General features: G+C 42.0%; 2 protein-coding genes across 3 annotated transcripts; both read left to right on the top strand.

Moving 5' to 3' along the window:
- Nucleotides 1–479: 479 nt before the first annotated feature.
- LOC306936187 (uncharacterized protein) lies at nucleotides 480–3,414 on the top strand. 2 transcript variants are annotated; one of them, XM_079519676.1, is made up of 5 exons: nucleotides 480–728; nucleotides 1,121–1,227; nucleotides 1,453–1,612; nucleotides 1,986–2,109; nucleotides 2,233–3,414. In XM_079519676.1, the coding sequence occupies exons 2-5, from the start codon at nucleotides 1,129–1,131 to the stop codon at nucleotides 3,398–3,400; spliced, it is 1,551 nt and encodes a 516-aa protein (XP_079375802.1). In that variant the 5' UTR covers nucleotides 480–728; nucleotides 1,121–1,128; the 3' UTR covers nucleotides 3,401–3,414. The 2 variants fall into 2 exon arrangements, with proteins under 2 accessions (XP_079375802.1, XP_079375803.1); XM_079519677.1 differs by having other exon boundaries at nucleotides 480–732.
- A 2,129-nt stretch (nucleotides 3,415–5,543) lies between these two features.
- Nucleotides 5,544–15,720, top strand: rras (RAS related). The gene is made up of 6 exons (XM_079521301.1): nucleotides 5,544–6,441; nucleotides 6,779–6,866; nucleotides 8,139–8,241; nucleotides 9,057–9,165; nucleotides 10,923–11,041; nucleotides 13,282–15,720. The coding sequence occupies exons 1-6, from the start codon at nucleotides 6,355–6,357 to the stop codon at nucleotides 13,367–13,369; spliced, it is 594 nt and encodes a 197-aa protein (XP_079377427.1). The 5' UTR covers nucleotides 5,544–6,354; the 3' UTR covers nucleotides 13,370–15,720.
- Nucleotides 15,721–16,924: the final 1,204 nt, after the last annotated feature.

Below are 16,924 nucleotides of genomic sequence, written 5' to 3'. Positions count from 1 at the left end.
GTGGACAAGGCAGCTGCGTGTTTGCAAATACCCCTCCCGTCTGTAACAATAGTGTCTGTCGGGAGGGTGGGGGGACTGGTGAATCAAAAGGTACGATTCATCACAATAAAACGCCGAGGTCCTCTCCGGCGAACTGATGACGTGGTGGCAAATTGAGCGTGTGTACACCGTGTCGGAGGATACGTGTTACACCAAAACAGGTGACCCGCGGAATTATACGACGCCAGAGGGCGCTGCTTTTATTTCCGACTCATGCCTGTTGCAATCTCCTGTAAATGCTAAACTGGCGCCCTCCAGCTTCACGGATTTCGTAAGAGTCACCAATGCTGGTGTAACCCTGACATTCAGCTCGCTGATTGGCTGAAAATGACATCACATCCAAAATGCGACTATTCTTAGCTTCCAGAAACAGCATTACCTCATCGCTATCCCCCCTGGAGCAGGTATAAGACAGACAACAACACATACACAACGTTATTCGCAGAGAGGACGGGCAAGAGGAGACGTTCGTAGTTCGTTAGTTCGATTTATTTATTTGTTTAATCTTCTGCAAAAACGACTTTCTCCATGATCTGAATTCTTGGACTGGATTATAGTGACATTTTCAACGAGCCGCTGCAGTGATCTAACTAACCGATATTACGTTGGCCGAGGAAGTCTTGTTTGAGCAGTGCATATCTGCAGTTTTGAAGAAATTTTAATTTAAAAAAAGGAAAGTAATTCTCACTGTAAGTATCTAATCCAAAATATATTATCACTACTATTAGATGACTTATGCATGTTATATCATGCATATCATATCATATCATGTTATATCATGTTGATATAGAATGCAAGTGCAACTGAACTGCATGACAAGGGCTTCTCAGCTTCTGCAACAACCACGTCGTCTTCAACAATCATTAGTTACACTTGCAGTAGTAACGTTATTACATACTAGTAAACCATGTTGTTTCAACAATGTTATTCCATGCATTTGCTAAATTAATATGCAATGTTATTTTATTTTATTTGAAATGTAAAAGTTATATTTGATTTTGTGTTTGACAGACAATTCAATTAAAATAACTTATCTGGAATAATTGTATATGCAACTTCATGATTTTGATTTCTGTCTCAGACATAGAGATGGTCTTCTACAGAGAGAGAGACAATGAGCGGCCACCGCTACCGCTGTCTCTCATCCTGCCCCATCTTTACCTGGGTGCTGAGACTGATGTTACTCAGGTAATAATGGTGTTCTTCTGGTCAGACTTTGGGATTTTCCCTTTACAAATAGTGCTAAAACACGGCTAGGACTGGACAGACCTGGTACCCTGCTCTGTTTTTAGCAAAGGCATTCCTGCAGAACCCTTACTGCAAAACTGAATATGCATCCCTCTGCAAACTCAAAACAATGACGTCTTTTCTCGCTCATCCCCCCCTCCCCTCTTGTCTCACTGGATAATACAGGATGGTCTCAGTGCAAGAGGGATCTCGTATGTGCTGAGTGTGAGCCGCTGCAGCCCGCAGCCCACGTTCCTGCCCTGCTCCCAGTACCTACGCATCCCCATTGACGACTCCCTGCGAGACGACCTGCTGCCCTGGATCCCCAAGGCGCTGGGTTTCATTGGTGAGGATGACGCCAGACATGCATTTTTCGCTGCACGCCAGAGACCACTGGAATAGCTGCTGGTCCAGCAGTGAACAGTCTGAACACTAGTGCAAATGAAGACGTTTTCCTAATGCACGCCCTTTGTTGATAGATGTGTTATTAGTACGCTTTCAACTTGGCATCCCTATTTTGGGCATGCCGTTATAGGCAAAACAAAAGTAGCAGATGCTCTTTTCACAACACCATCGTTATAAAATAGGGCAAGTGGTTAATGAGAGTGTTACACAATTTAGCATTATGCAGTTTTGCCGTTTGGTTTTGAACTGCAAGACTGACCTAAATTCTGTCTCTCTCTTGCTCTCTCATTGCTCTCCATCTATGCGTCTCTCAGATGGCGCCATGTCTTCAGGGTGTTCAGTTTTGGTTCATTGTGCGGCGGGCATCTCTCGTTCCCCTGCTCTGGCTGTGGCTTACATCATGTATAGCTTGGGGATGGACCTCGATCATGCCTACAGGTGGGTTTTCGTTATATGTTTGTGACATTGTTGTAGAATAGCAGCATCCATTCATATTTCATTCCTAAACTAGAAGCTATCCTCACATTAGTCTTGACCTCATGTTGTATCTCCCTCTTGAAGGTTTGTGAAAGATCGCCGGCCCTCGATTTCCCCGAACTTCAACTTCCTTGGGCAGCTGCAGCAGTTCCAGGGTACCTTGAATCGGAAGAGCTCAGACAGCAACACAGATGCCCAGCCAATCACATCTGTGGACACCAATGACAATGACAGCTACAGATGCACAATTCCGCAGTCAGCAAATCAGAGCATGAGCAACAACATGAGTTATCAGGGCACCCACGTTACCAGTGATTTCATCGAGGCCGCCAGAGTTCACACTGAGAATTCACGCAACGCAGAGAACGCAGAGCAGAAATATTTCCGTTCAGCTGAGAACGCTCTGAGTTTTACAGGAAACATGCAGCAAGAACGGAGGAACACATCACCGTTGACCCTGTCACTCTCTGGAAAACTCAGGACTCTCAACCTAACACTGAACCTAAACCAGCACCAAAGAGAAGTCCAGGTGCCATGTGAGTCTCCTCCAGCCCTGAGTCCCTGTGAGCCAGCTAAACCAGAACCAAAGCCCAATCAGCTGCAAATCCCAACAGGCTTTGCCTCTCTGTCAGACAAACGCAAGAGCCTCACCCTCTCCCTGTCTCCACCGGGAAACGCCCCCACTCCTCCTGACTACCACCCGAAACCCCTGCAGAGCAACAACACCAGGCGGACAGCATGCACTGCTATTTCCCAAACTGTCCACAAGAGGGAGATGGGAGCTGTGCACGAGGCAACGAGGCTGAGTGCTGAGCATCCAGCAGCAGTCGGCTCCCCTGCACAGACGGCGCCAAAGAGAAGGGATCGGTGCGACTCACGCACCAAGTATGCCCAAAGCAGAGGGAAGGGAGAGCGAGAGGGAAGGTCCCAGGGGAAGAAAAACAGTTGCCCTCATAACACGGGAAAGAAGGGTGAGCCCAGCGCAGCCCGAAAGATAGTCAGGGACATGAGCAGGGGGAAAGCGGACAGACAGCACAGTGCCATAGTAGACCAACAGCCCTCGACGGACACCAAGCCGGCCCTGTCTGTTACGACAGAGTCAGAGGAGACCTCATTGGAGGAGCAGGGCCTCCTCTCTCCGTTCAATCTGACCTTCAACAAGCTGCTGGGATGGGGGGAGAGGATGATGCTTGGTGTGCTGTTCGCCCCCCGCATCAAAATGGGACAGGCCGCCCTGCCTTACAGATGCTGATTGGGGAGGGGAGTCCAGGGACCACTGTTAAGAACTGAAATATGTGGGGTGGGGGGGGGGGGGGGGGGGGGGGGGGGGGGGGCGAGATTTAACCACTTAAACCCTATACTTTGTTGATTTTTGCGTATTGTTCGCCTATTATGACATTCCAAGAATAGGGATGCTATAGGGTTCATGTGGCTAAACACAACCTGGGGCACACTTTTTCAAGATGTAAGTGTGTGTGTGTGTGTGTGTGTGTGTGTGTGTGTGTGTGTGTGTGTGTGTGTGTGTGTGGCGGGGGGGGGGGGGGGGGCGTGTCCTATCAGGGGAATGAAATTGCATGTCTAATATTTTTTTGTAGCTGTTGAAGGAATGCTTTATCTAATTTATTTATTGTCAACCTTACCTGAGGAAGAGCTGGACTCATGTATTTTATGACGGAGGGCAGTGTCTTCCTATCAAAATAGAATGATAGTCTATTATCTTCATTTCCTATTTATTGACTGACAATGTGTTTGAATTTGTTTTGTTATTTATGAAATGCCAATATTTTGAGGATGGTATTTTGGCACTATGGCTTGTAATGAAATCAGTGTTGATTAAAGATAACATATTTTAATCTGTCAGTACCTACAGTATGGTCTTTTTACCTTTTTCCACAACTTGCTCTGGTTATCAGTTCCGCCAGGGGGCACTGTACACTGACTGATAACTTTGAGTCAGAACAGAGGGACTGGATAGCCCTGGGAAACCCCTCAAGGACTCCTGCGGGTCCCCAGCAAAATTAGTTCGCCACTTTGACTTTATATACACAGATCTGCTATTTTTAAAGAATCTTGGAAAATGTAACATAATCTGTAATAATCGATACATACACTCAAAAATAGTCCATGTAGGCTACAAGCTCACAGAGAGGCACAAAGTGACATGCTATTTTTGAGAACCACTGTTCTAAATCTAAACTACTGTTCTAAATCCTTTAAATTCTTTAATCCTGGCTTTGATCTATATCCACAATGCCCAAGACTGAAAACAAGGAGGGAAAGATTAAACTACCGGTATTTAAGTTCAAATGTCTTTATTTAATTAGCTTGTCAAAATATGAGCCAACTCCTTTGATCAGACAGGTCTTTCAACATGGCACTAGAATATTGCCTTGGACATTAAGATTCTTTAATTTTACATATCCCATTGTAAAAATAATATATAAAAAAAAACATTATTGGGTTTGTGTGTGTGTGTGTGTGTGTGTGTGTGTGTGTGTGTGTGTGTGTGTGTGTGTGTGTGTGTGTGTGTGTGTGTGTGTGTGTGTGTGTGTGTGTGTGTGTGTGTGTGTGTGTGTGTGTGTGTGTGCGTGCGCAAATTAAGATGCAAACCTCATTCTACTTCTGCATTCATGTTCCATGAATGCAGAGAATTCGGAAGTCACAACTATTGTATTTATTTATGCCAACTCACAGCGTCATCGTCCATGTCCTTCATGAGCAATGGGTTGTGGACATGACATTATATTAAATTAAAGGTCAAATTAACAGGACCCCCCCCCCCCCCCCACCGTGACAAGCACTAGGAATTGTTAGCATACATTTAGTTTGAGTCATTTAGTTTTGAGTTGTCCTTTAAATGTACTGTAATTCTCCAATCTGTTAATAAATTCATTCATCAATCAACCAATCAATGACTCAGTTCTTTTTGTGAAAATAGCCGAACTACAAGCACTGCGCTTGTAGATCGGCAGTTTTCGTACAATGTTTGCCTCATTCTTATGTAGCCTAATATTTGACAGTTTGGTATTAAAAATGTCATTAAATTGTCACTTTACAAATGTGCAGATACCTAAACACTTATGTTGGTTTGTTTACTGTTGAAACAATGTTGCTAATTGCTTATGGGGACAAAATACAAAAGAGATAAAAGAAAGTCCGACTACAGTATGTGTGTAATGTCCACTATACATCACCAAATAAGGAGGTGGGGGAGGAGCTAAAGCCTATATAATTTGTAGTACGATGGTGTAGCTCGCCAAAAAAACAGATCTATAAGCTAACAACGCGTCGCGATGCGACGCATTGTTAGCTTGTAGATCTATTCTTTTTTTGGCCAGTGACGCCCTAGAGAAGCATGGAGGGGGGATGCGTGAGAATTTATTAGAGGAAACGGTAGAGGCCGACACGCCTCCTCCCTCCAACATACGCATGAGATGTCGAGAGAGGAGAAACCTTTGACTGAGGAGAAGAAAAAAAGTTTGCCTGAGGCGAACAAAAAAAGAAAAGCCACCCATAAGAAGAAGTAGACGACGAAAAGAAATATGAGTCGATCGTTCCGAAAAAGCGAGTAAAACCGAAGAGAAATAGTTTTCCGTGCACAGTGATACGGCGATCTGACCAAAAGAAAAGGAAAGATTTGGAGCTGCCGGGGGTTGGGGGTCGATCGAAGGGAGTTTGTATCCAGAGTCATAAAGTTGGCACCACCAGGGACGAATTTACTTAAGGCGGGTGCGGAAGGCGTTTTTCTCCGGGCAAGAAACTTGATTGTTAAACAAAGATTGTTATTATTATTAATCCTCCGCGAAAAGAAAAGACTGCCACCACGGTACCAGCGGGACGCGATCCAGATGTGAATGGAAGTGATACAAAGTAACGACGAGGAAGTATAACGATTTACAAAGAAACCTACATTGTTGCATACATTGTTGCCATCGGGGAAAATGTTTGGACTGACCGTCGCAGACTGTTTAAAAAAGACAAAAGTACACGCTTAGAACAAAACAAATAAGATTTGTAACATGCTTCAGGTTTCTACATACTTCTCTTTTTGGGCCCTATAACTTTCTGGTCTCATTTAATTCAGCATCTCGACGATTTCAAGTGTTTTTTTAAAATACTTTTAAGTCAGTCTTTTCGGCGTCTCCAGTAAAGGCCACTTTTAGATTTCGTTTTTTAACCATTAGTAATACTAGTACTAAAGCCGTTATGTCTGGAGATGAAGAGAGATTCAAACTGGTCGTCGTGGGTGGAGGCGGAGTGGGCAAAAGTGCTCTGACCATCCAGTTTATTCAGGTGAGTGTGACTATAGGGCATGGTTCACTGCTCATGAAAAAAAAAACATTTCTAGTCCTTTTGAATGAAGCAGATTTAGTTATTTTAAATCCAAAGAATTTACTACAAATGGAACCATTTTGTGCACTCTTTGGAGTGTGTGTGAGGGAATTAACATATTAACGTGAGCCTACTTGTGTATAATTATTAGGTTTAGCTCCAGTGTGTGCCTCTGCCTGCCTCAAAATGTTCTCTGAAAGTAACTTGGCCTGCAATTTACAAACCAAGACATTTGCATGTAAATAAGGGCGCACAGCGGAATGTTTCTCTCCTAAACCTCTAATCTCTCAACCTTCAGTCCTACTTTGTCTCCGACTATGACCCGACCATCGAGGACTCCTACACCAAAACCTGTACTGTGGACGGGAAGGAGACCCGGTTAGACAGTAAGTATCATAAGGAGTGGGACCATTACAACATGCATTACTCAGAGAGTGTACTGTACTGAGTCATTGGTTTGGCCTGATCGCATTGTCCCATCCCAGTGATCCCATCCCTCCCAAATGCATACACATGATGTGTGACAATATAGGCGGTAGCACTGGCTTTCAAAATCAATCAATCAAAGTGTTTCTGGCTATTATTTATTTGACCAGATGTTAGTGAGTAGTACATAACTTTGTTGCACCATGTGGCCGCTCCCTGTATGTGAGGTAAGAGAAGAAGCATGCCAGTTTGCCAGCCCAAAGTACCGGTAGAGAGAGAGTGTGTGTGTGTGATTCATACCCATGTTATGACTTGCACTTGGCCAATGTTGATGCTCTAAGGCGTGGGGGGGCCTTAACCTGACAAGCGCCTGGTCTGGGTCACCAAGTTAGTTGCTATTATCTTGTATAATTTCTCATGCCATGTCAGTGTGCATGAATAATGCCCTAATGTGTGGACCCAAATGCTCAAAGTTTGATTCTCTGCCCGAGGTGATGTCTCAAGCTTAGCCGAACATGTCAACTAAATGTAGAAACAACCACCCTATTTTTCTTTTAAATCTGAAGACCGAAATGCTTTAAAGCAGCCAAAATCGATACTATAACTATGACGAAAGCAAAAAGTACTGAGATTTTCAAAATCAATACAGACTCATTAGCAGGTCGTGTCAGAGGTTTAGGGCTTGCTGACATTGTTTTTAGTTTTTGCACTTTGGTTCTGTGTGCAGAACCATCTTAATTAGCACAGCTATTAATGAGATGAGTATGGCCTGATCTGATCTGATGTTCATCAAACCTCACAACTTTTTACTCCCTTTTGATGCCTTCTTTTGGTCAACAACTTAAAACATTTGTATTCCCTAATGCCTATTTAATTCCCATTTTTATTTCCCCTTTTAAGCATGTTTTAAGCCTTTACTGTTTTAATTGTGTGCCACCATTGAATTTAGTTTGTGTACTAGGTGTGCAATTCTCCTATGGCTTGTTGTAATGATCAATTATTTTTTCAATAATATTTGTATTAATTTTTACATTTAATGACAAAGACAAAAACGGAAAAAGACACAGACAGCTCAGCTCAGACTAATGAACCCAGAACTGAATTATTTTCCATTTGAGCCATTAGATGTATTTTTCATTTACATTTTCTACCATCATCTGGCTGCCTATTGGTAGAGAGGAAGATGAGTGCAGCGGAGGATGTTTACTTAACTGTGTGTGTGTGTGTGTTAGTTTTGGATACAGCAGGTCAGGAGGAGTTTGGGGCTATGAGGGAGCAGTACATGCGATCTGGAGAAGGCTTCTTACTAGTGTTTGCCCTAAACGACAGTGGAAGGTAATGGAAAATGTGTGCATGAATGAATGTTCCCAATGTCTTCGGTTTCTTTTTTGTTAATGATGTTTACATTTATCTAAAAATCAATCTTACTTCCGAATTTGACATTGCGTGTTAATGGGCATGTCACTTGAGGTTGAGTGATAGCAGTGTTGGGCTGGGTTACTGTAGAGAAGGAGGAAGTGAAGTGATGGTGTATGATGTGGTGAAGCTGCGATGAGCTGGCCTCTCATTGCTATTTTCAAAATGGTACTTTTTAGGTGTTAAGTCTTTCCTTTAACACCACACTAGAATTGTGAACGTTATTTTAACTCTGAGAGAGTTACAACTCCTTTTTAATTTCAAGGACCCTGATATGTATTAAGCCACATACCCCTGTTAGATTCCTGTTAGAAGATTGTTTTTTAAATTCTTAGATGGTCCAGAATTCCCTAACAGTCTATACTGTACTGTTATGTGGAACAGTGGAACTCTGGTCAAAATGTTCTGTAATTCATGTATTTCATGCATGTTCTGTAATTATACTTTCTTGTAAATGGAATAATGGTGAAGTTTAACTATTTATCATGTAGCTTAGTCCCCAGACCCCCTACATTGAGAACCACTGTGTAGTGCACTGCAAATTCTTTGGGGGATACAATGCAAATCAGTAGAGATGGAACCACTCATGAAGGAGACCTGCCAATGTAAAGACATCACTTGATTTGGAATTGATCACACAATAGGAATCATCATAACTCGGTGTAGAACCGCTGTATTCAGTAATGGATAGGTTAGATACAATATATATGTATCTACCTCTTTCCTCTCAACAGTTACAATGAGATCCACAAGTTCCACACGCAGATTCTGAGGGTGAAGGATCGAGATGATTTCCCCATGGTACTGGTTGGAAACAAAGCAGACTTGGAGCAACAGCGAGTGGTAACGTTGCCCTGATCTTTTAAAGAATAATTCTGAAGGCATTTTATTTTTACACAAAAAATCTTACACACAAAATAGGCGTAGTCTTGATTTACACATTAGAAAATGGCAGATCTGCAATGCATTGTGAGCTTGTAGATTGGCTACTTCTGGTGTGTGACACTGGCGTGCAACCATGTATAAATCAGGTTTTAGAAATGAGAGGACAGGCCTCACAGCCAGATCCAAACGCAAGGCGATATGTGGATTATGTGGGACCACTTGGTCTGGTTCATCATTTCAATTTAATCAGAAAATACTTTTTTTTTTCTTCTTCTGGCAGCTTCAGACTTCAGAATTTGGCATATTGGTAGCTGGTAACAGACTCACATGAACATATCACTTTTGCGTTTTGGGCATGTCTAAAACCTGTGACTACGTAAAACTGCTCCACACACCCATACTTATCTGTATTAAAATAATACAGATAAGTAATTCAAATTAAAATAAAGTTAAAATGACTTAGTTGCAGATCATCTGGAATGTTGAAAGACTATTTGTAATAGTGCTGTCACCATTCATGTCATATTTGCAGATTGTATTCATGCTCAAGCACATGAAAAGATGTCTGACAAAGCAAAAAAGAAAATGGGTAATTAAGTCAGTTGCCTTTACCAGCTGGCAGTGGTAATATCAGTGAGTCATAATTATCAACAACCTTAGGATATGCTATCTACTTATAGCACTTGCATATATTTACACTAACCTTTCTTTCTCCAGATTAAATGTATTGATATGTGAAATTGATGTAGCAGTTAGAGGATAAAGTGAGCATGACGCGTGTAGCCCCAGCCCCAGGGCTACACCGGAGACATTAAACCATTTTTTTCTGGACATTATTTCCATAAAGAGAAAATGGTACACTGTACAATCCTCTGTGTGTTTTCACTGTGTTCACTCTGAGTGTGTACAAGTGGAACGGGTACATTTGGTTCCATTTGTATCCACTCTGTTACAAATGGGTAAATTAACACGTCCGAGTACATCCTTAACCGTTTCCGTACATAGGACGTCCCCACACGTCCTAGGGGTCCCAATCGACACGTACATAGGACGTCTGAGGACGTCCATGCGCATCCTCAATGATACGGGGCGAGATAAGAATATTCTGATTTTTTTTTAAATCTTTTTTTTATTCGTCAGTTCGCCTTTCGGCTATCGTATGCTACGCTCTAGGCAATTGTTAGCTTATTGACTTAGCCGTTAGCGCGGCGGAAAGAATGACTCGTCTGTGCTCTCCGTGGTGTTGAACGGATCGATATACTGGCGCTTCATTTCTGCTCCTCATCCGTCTCTCCTGCAAAATATGAACGCTTTTTGGATCATATATCGTATAAACTAAAACGATCGCAATGTAAGCTAGCTATGTAATGTACACTTTTTTTTTGGGATTGTTTCCGGGTCATGGGTTCCCGAGTAAAAGCGGCCATGTCTTTCCGGCACCCCAGAGCTCCTATTTTGAAGGACTTCCGGCACTGATTGTGTTAACACTGTCTCTTGCATTATTAACAAATTAAAAATGTAGACAATGTAAATAGATCCATCTCTGGGTCTTGTGCCTTACGCCACTGTTCACTTCGTGGCCACCTCGAGGCAGCTATAGAAATCATGATGAGTTGGAGAATAAACCAAAAGTGTGTGTTCACTAGCAAAGACGCACAGGGTAATAAATAATGGATGCAAGACCTGTAATATGTGTATTCCCTCTGCTGTTCCAGATCTCTAGAGAGGAGGCCCAGGGATTTGCTAGAGAGAATAGAATCCACTACATGGAAGCCTCTGCTAAGAACCGCTACAATGTGGACGAAGCCTTCCTGGAGGTGGTTCGTGCTATAAGGTACTGCCGAGAAATCATTCTGTCAGTTATGACCCAGTTGAATATATCATTGTTCTTTTACGGCGCCGCTTGGCTCTGCAGGCGTCTTGCCATATAAAAGAGTGTGCGTGTGTGTACGGATCTAATCTAGCCAACTGCTGGGCCGATCAGCGCCAAATTTCATGTGCAAACTGCAAGTGGCTGTGGGCCTCAGAAGTACATACATTTTTTTTAACTTTTGAAGTGGTGCAACCACTTCATTTAGGAGCTTTGTATGTCTCTGGCTGCCTGGCTGGGTCTGTCTCTGGCTGGCTGGCTGTGTCCGAGCAAGAAAATAGCATTTGGTTGGTTTTCAAAATCAAGTGTCCCCTGGGTGCGTTCCTGGGGGTCTGGATGTTCCGGGGACCCCCTCACGGTAACACGGTAATCTCGACCGTTTCGGACGCGGGGTGGCTCACCAGAACCGGGCCGGCACCCTGGGCGCGGTCCTGCGGGTCTGGAAGTTCCAGGGATCCCCACACAGAGTTGCACCACAGGCCCCATGAATTCCAAGGTCTAAATTCCAAAAGGAATTAACCCTCTGGAGTGCCACAAAGGCTAACTATGTCTAGTAGTTGGCAATATTCTGAAGTATACTATAGACTCTATAGTATACTCCATAGTCTCAATAGTACTCGATCGATTTTGTCAATGAAATGAAAAATAACATCTAGTTGTTTTTTCATGCCTAAATCACTTTTAGGAATGTCTCATTTAAAGCTATAATTTGTTATGTGTCCATTGTCTCGCTCTCCTGATGGAGAGGGGTAATGATCTGAAATTAGTTTTATTGCGACCGTAGGTCGCAGATTGTGACACACTCCATATATGGCAATCTCCATATATGAAGACCACGACATGGAGAAGACTGCATAATCACCTACATCTGCATATATGGAGCCGGTCAGCAAATCTACATCTGACCTCACTGACACCAGATTAATAGTTTTAACTCGTGCTTCTCAACTGTGCCGTATTAAGAAGCTCTGTTTTTTCAGGCCTGAATACGACAATTAAAAAAAGAAGAAAAATAAAGGTCCATATATGGGCATTCCCAGACGATGCCCTAATGTCCTCAATATTATGTCAATATATGGCCATATTGTGATTTGTGACAGTCTCATGATAGCCAGTGTGGTTGCCGCGACACGAGTCACATTTGCAAATGAACCGAGTTGGTGCAACACATGGATCTCCATATGTGGAGTTGACCAGAGCCATAGAGTAAGACAGTTACGACAACTCCGTTCACTTCATGGGGCCAGTCCAATGGCGGCTCTTCTACATGGACTTCTATTGGCGAAGAGCATTGCGAAGAGTCACAAAGTCCTGGACTGGAAGTTGGCAGAATGCACTGAACTCGGGCAACAGCCCAGCTTTAATGACCTTAAATCCCTTTTATTTTAGATCGTTTTTTAGTAATATTACAACGTAAACATTGCCGAGACTTTAGTTGTCAACTTGTCACTGTACAATACTTTAAAACAGTGTCATGTTGCACACATGTCTTAAATTGCTTATATTTGCGCCGCCTTCATTGAAAACAATGTATTTCAAACTCCAGCTTGTCACTCTCCAGGGATGCATGAACAGCGCTCGAGCGCTGTTTTCTACCCCCTCAATGGCGTAACACTGTATAACTCTATGGCTCTGGAGCTGACTATCATTCATCACCTGGATCTCCATATATGAAGATCACTCACACTGACCTCATCAAACTCTGGATAGCCATACATGGTTTGACATACTAGATCTGCATATGGAGCCGGCCAGCAATACATCTATCTGACCTCACTGACACCAGATTAATAGTTAATATTAATAGCTTCTCAACTATGCCGTACTAAGAAGCTCTGTTTCAGCGAGACCTCGCCCTTTAGGGCGAGGGTGTCTTACTGATTTATTTACTTATGTTTTGACACAAGCTTTGTCAATGCAATGGTAAATTTTCTCTGCCTTATTTTGTCAAGTGCCATTGCTCTGGTTGAAAAATACATTTTGGTGCAGGTTATATTTGAATTCAAACTGAATCTAAATAATACATTCATTTATAGTTTTATCGATTCTTCTAAATAGCTACGGTAATTGTCCCAGCTCCAACTGCAAGTTGTGACACACAAAAAACTAATTCCCTCAATTCTCTTCTCTCTTACTCTACCTCCCACCCCCTACCTTCTGGTACTTTCTCTTCATCCCTCGTTATACCACTGTATCGGGAACAGAAAATTTCAGGAGACGGAGAGCCCCCCGATCCCTGCCAACCAGACAAGGAAGCAGAAGAGCAGTGGGTGTCCCTGCACTGTCCTCTAACCAACCCTACTCCGCCATCTCCTCTGCTGTTACCATGGAGACCAAACCCCCCCTTGCTCACTGGGCCCGCTTGTCCACCAGAGTGGGGAGAGAAGAGAGGAATGGGGTGCATGGATAGGAGGGAGTATTGTGTGTGTGCACGCTGGCACTGCTTAGAGAAGGGGGTCCAAGAGAGCTGAGCAAAAAGATGGAGTGTAACATTTTATTCTTTTTAATTCAAATGGTTTCATTCGCACTTTTTTTGCTCAAAGCGTTGTTTTAAATCATTGTAACCTTTTTTTTATATTTGCGGTCCTGTCATTTCTGTAAAGAGAAAAAGAAAAAAAAGGATGTAAAAGGGAGAGCTCCTGATCAAACTAGACGCAGAGAAAGAGAGTGGCAGAAGGCAACAGCATGCTGAATCAAAGGCCAACGTCACCCAAACACTTGTTTGTTCTGAGTATAGAGGCTTTCATCTTCCGACAGCTGTCAGCCAGCTGCCTTGTTCTGGCCTTTCACAACATGTTTGCCATTGCAGCGGTTCTCAAGTGGACTCGAATTCTGTCTTGAATTCACACCACCATGTAGTCAGGAGGATGCTGTATGAAATAATTTATTGTATCCTCTAATAGAGTTGTGTGAGACTATTACATCATCTCGCATGCCCTCTTTGAGCTGTGAGGTAGACATCATGACCTAAAAATCCTATAGTCCCTCCAAGGGAAGTCATGGCGTGTGATTGTGCAAAGTGCTGGGCAAGGCTCGTTTGACCACATTAACCCTGGTGTCCCTATATTGGGCATTTCGTAGGTGAAAAATATATTTTAAATTCAAAATTATCAAAAACGATGCATATCTTAAAGCTCAAAGTGTGTCGTAATGTGACACCTTGTGAGCTAGTAGATGACTATTTCTGACCATTTTTAATAGGGCTTAAGTAGTTTTAAAACATTGCAATTTGTTGGCAATGAGTCAAACTCTGAATTGTGTTTCTGTATGGATTGAATGCATACTAGTGAGAGAAGGGGCTGCACGAGAGACTTGGCGATAAGTGTTCCAAACACTGGTACTTTTATTAAGCAGTGCAGTATTCGTGACCACAAGTTCTATTACGTTTGCACACTTTCAGCTATGGACTGGTAGGCAACAGTAGTTTGACACTAAAATTATGTTTTGTTGTTAGTTTGTGATTCAAGTGATTTTGACGAGTGTGAGTACACTTGAAGTTGTGCTCTGGTACTTTTATCCCTTTCAGGTATTGGCCTGCTTTTCAAGTTATTGCTTTTCAATGCTGTGCACATCATTTCAGGCACACACTGCCACCAATCGTGCATCGATTGTTAGTATTCACTTTTTGTCTTTAAGGAATGTGCAAAAACAAGATCGACGTGGAGAGGAAGTCATAGGCAAGAACATTACAAAATAAACATTGTATGCAAAGCATTTCCTAGCCTGTATATTCAATGAGTAATGAATCACTTGCTCACTGTTAACTGACATCTATTGTGTTTTTAAAGTGAATATGTAGCACTGTGTTCTCTTGATCAAGGACAATTACATTCTTGCTCCTGTGGACTTATCAGGGATCTGACCATACAGTATAACATAATCAAAGGTTCTATTCCATGTTCATTTCCATTAAATGAAATGTGGCAGGTACATACCATAAAGATGGCATTTTTATCAGTCTTTATTTTGTTTTTGTTCACACAGTGCAAGATGAACAAACAGTCAATTGCCTTTTGGGGACAGAGGGGACTAAATTGATGTACATTGCACTGTAGGATTGATTAGTGGACACTGCTTAACCAGATGAACTGTAACGTCGCTATTCTGGGGAGGCCTGTCGGTGAAAATGGCCATCTACAACCTTGTAGATTGTCTATATTACGCAACGAGATTTGATGTAGTGTTAATTCATTAGGGTGCCCAGGATAGACTCCGGTCAAAGTGTATATAGGGTTTAAGTGGTTAATAACATTCGAGCACGGGACTGACATCTTTATGCATCTCCTTGCCTCATGTCACACCTTACTATTTTGCATCTTGTTGACCGCCATATTTCATTTAGAATTTTCAGTATCACTATTTGTGTATTTAAGTGAGTAGTTATTGGATTTATTGATTTATCCTGCTTATGATGAAAAACATTTGAAGGCCTATATCTCCCTTGTTCCCAATGTGGTTACTACAAAAGGAGAAACTATATTTTTACATCCAAAGTAGAATGAAATGAATTCCATATCTGCCTTTTTCAGCGCTTTGGACTGTTTATAGTGATTATTTTCATGACATTTCCATTAGTGTTGATATTGCTCTGTTTTAACCTACAAGAACATTGTTTTGTATTGAAATAAAACCAAAGAACTTTTGTATGTGATAAAAATATTTACTTTAAGAATTGTGACTTGATGTTGGCTTCCTTTCTCACATGGAGCTAAAACTAAATTTAAATTTAGCAGACTCTTATTGAGACTGAGTTACTTACAAAGTACACAATCAGAATAAACATGAAACCTAGTCAACAAGTGACGCTACATGTTTAAGTAAATAGATTGCAAAAAAACAATTGAGTTGTACAAAGAAACAAGAATAACCTAGCATCTGTCTAAATAACATGCTATCTCTAATAACATTCTTAGCATTTTTGGTCAAGCAAACACTTTGTATGCCTAGACTAATCAGTTCCGACATGCAAATTCTGCATAGCATCTATCAAACAAAGACGAAACAAGAGGTGATACAAGGAATGCTAGGGGTTGAGCAAGTGATGGTTGTGAGACTGGGAGAAAGTGTGTGTGTGTGTGTGTGTTTAGGTTTAGGGGGGGGGGGGGGTAAGGGGTAATTACTAATTCCACATCTTGGGAGCCAGGACTGTCAGAGACATCTTTCTGGCTTTGTGAGAGTTTCAGCATTTTTGTCATTGCTGTCAAGCTTCTGGCATTGAATAGAGGTGAGAATAAGTTCCATTGGACCACATCATGTCATGGTTTCTGGATTTGATGTTTTCTGGCCTACCGAGGATAGGTTACTGTGTGATTGATTGATTGATTAATTGAATACTTTAATAGTTTGCAAATTGTACAGAGGTTTTCAATGATTGTTAAAAGGATAACATAAAAAGCCATAGGCCTATAGGGGCTTAATTGTATCCGATGTAGGCCTATGTCGTTGTAGCCTAGTGTGCAGATTGTATCATCGTTCCAGTATTATTTTTGTGTTTTTTAAATTTGCTGTACTTTTTTGAGTGATGCAACAACAGGAACAGCAGAAAAGAGTGTTGTCTGCTAATTCCCCCACACTAGCTGGGTCTGAATTCGTTAAAATCGTGCACTTGGTGACAAGTTTTTGATTTTTGGTATGGTGGTAGTAGTCCATGGGCCCAGACCAGAATCTTCACTAATGAGGGACATTCAAGGTGGCAAATGCTATCATGTTTTTTTGAAAGGGTCTATATCCCTAGATAATATTTCAACATGATAGCAGTTCCTAAGTGGTAGCTTAGTTGCAGTTATCAGCCTTCAAAGGCACCAACCATAGATTCACAGAATGAAAAAACTGTTTTTTGAATAAAAC

This window comes from Electrona antarctica (genome assembly GCF_951216825.1).
Source record: "Electrona antarctica genome assembly, chromosome: 14".
NCBI lineage: Eukaryota > Metazoa > Chordata > Actinopteri > Myctophiformes > Myctophidae > Electrona > Electrona antarctica.
This window is presented reverse-complemented; position numbering and strand designations above follow the sequence as displayed.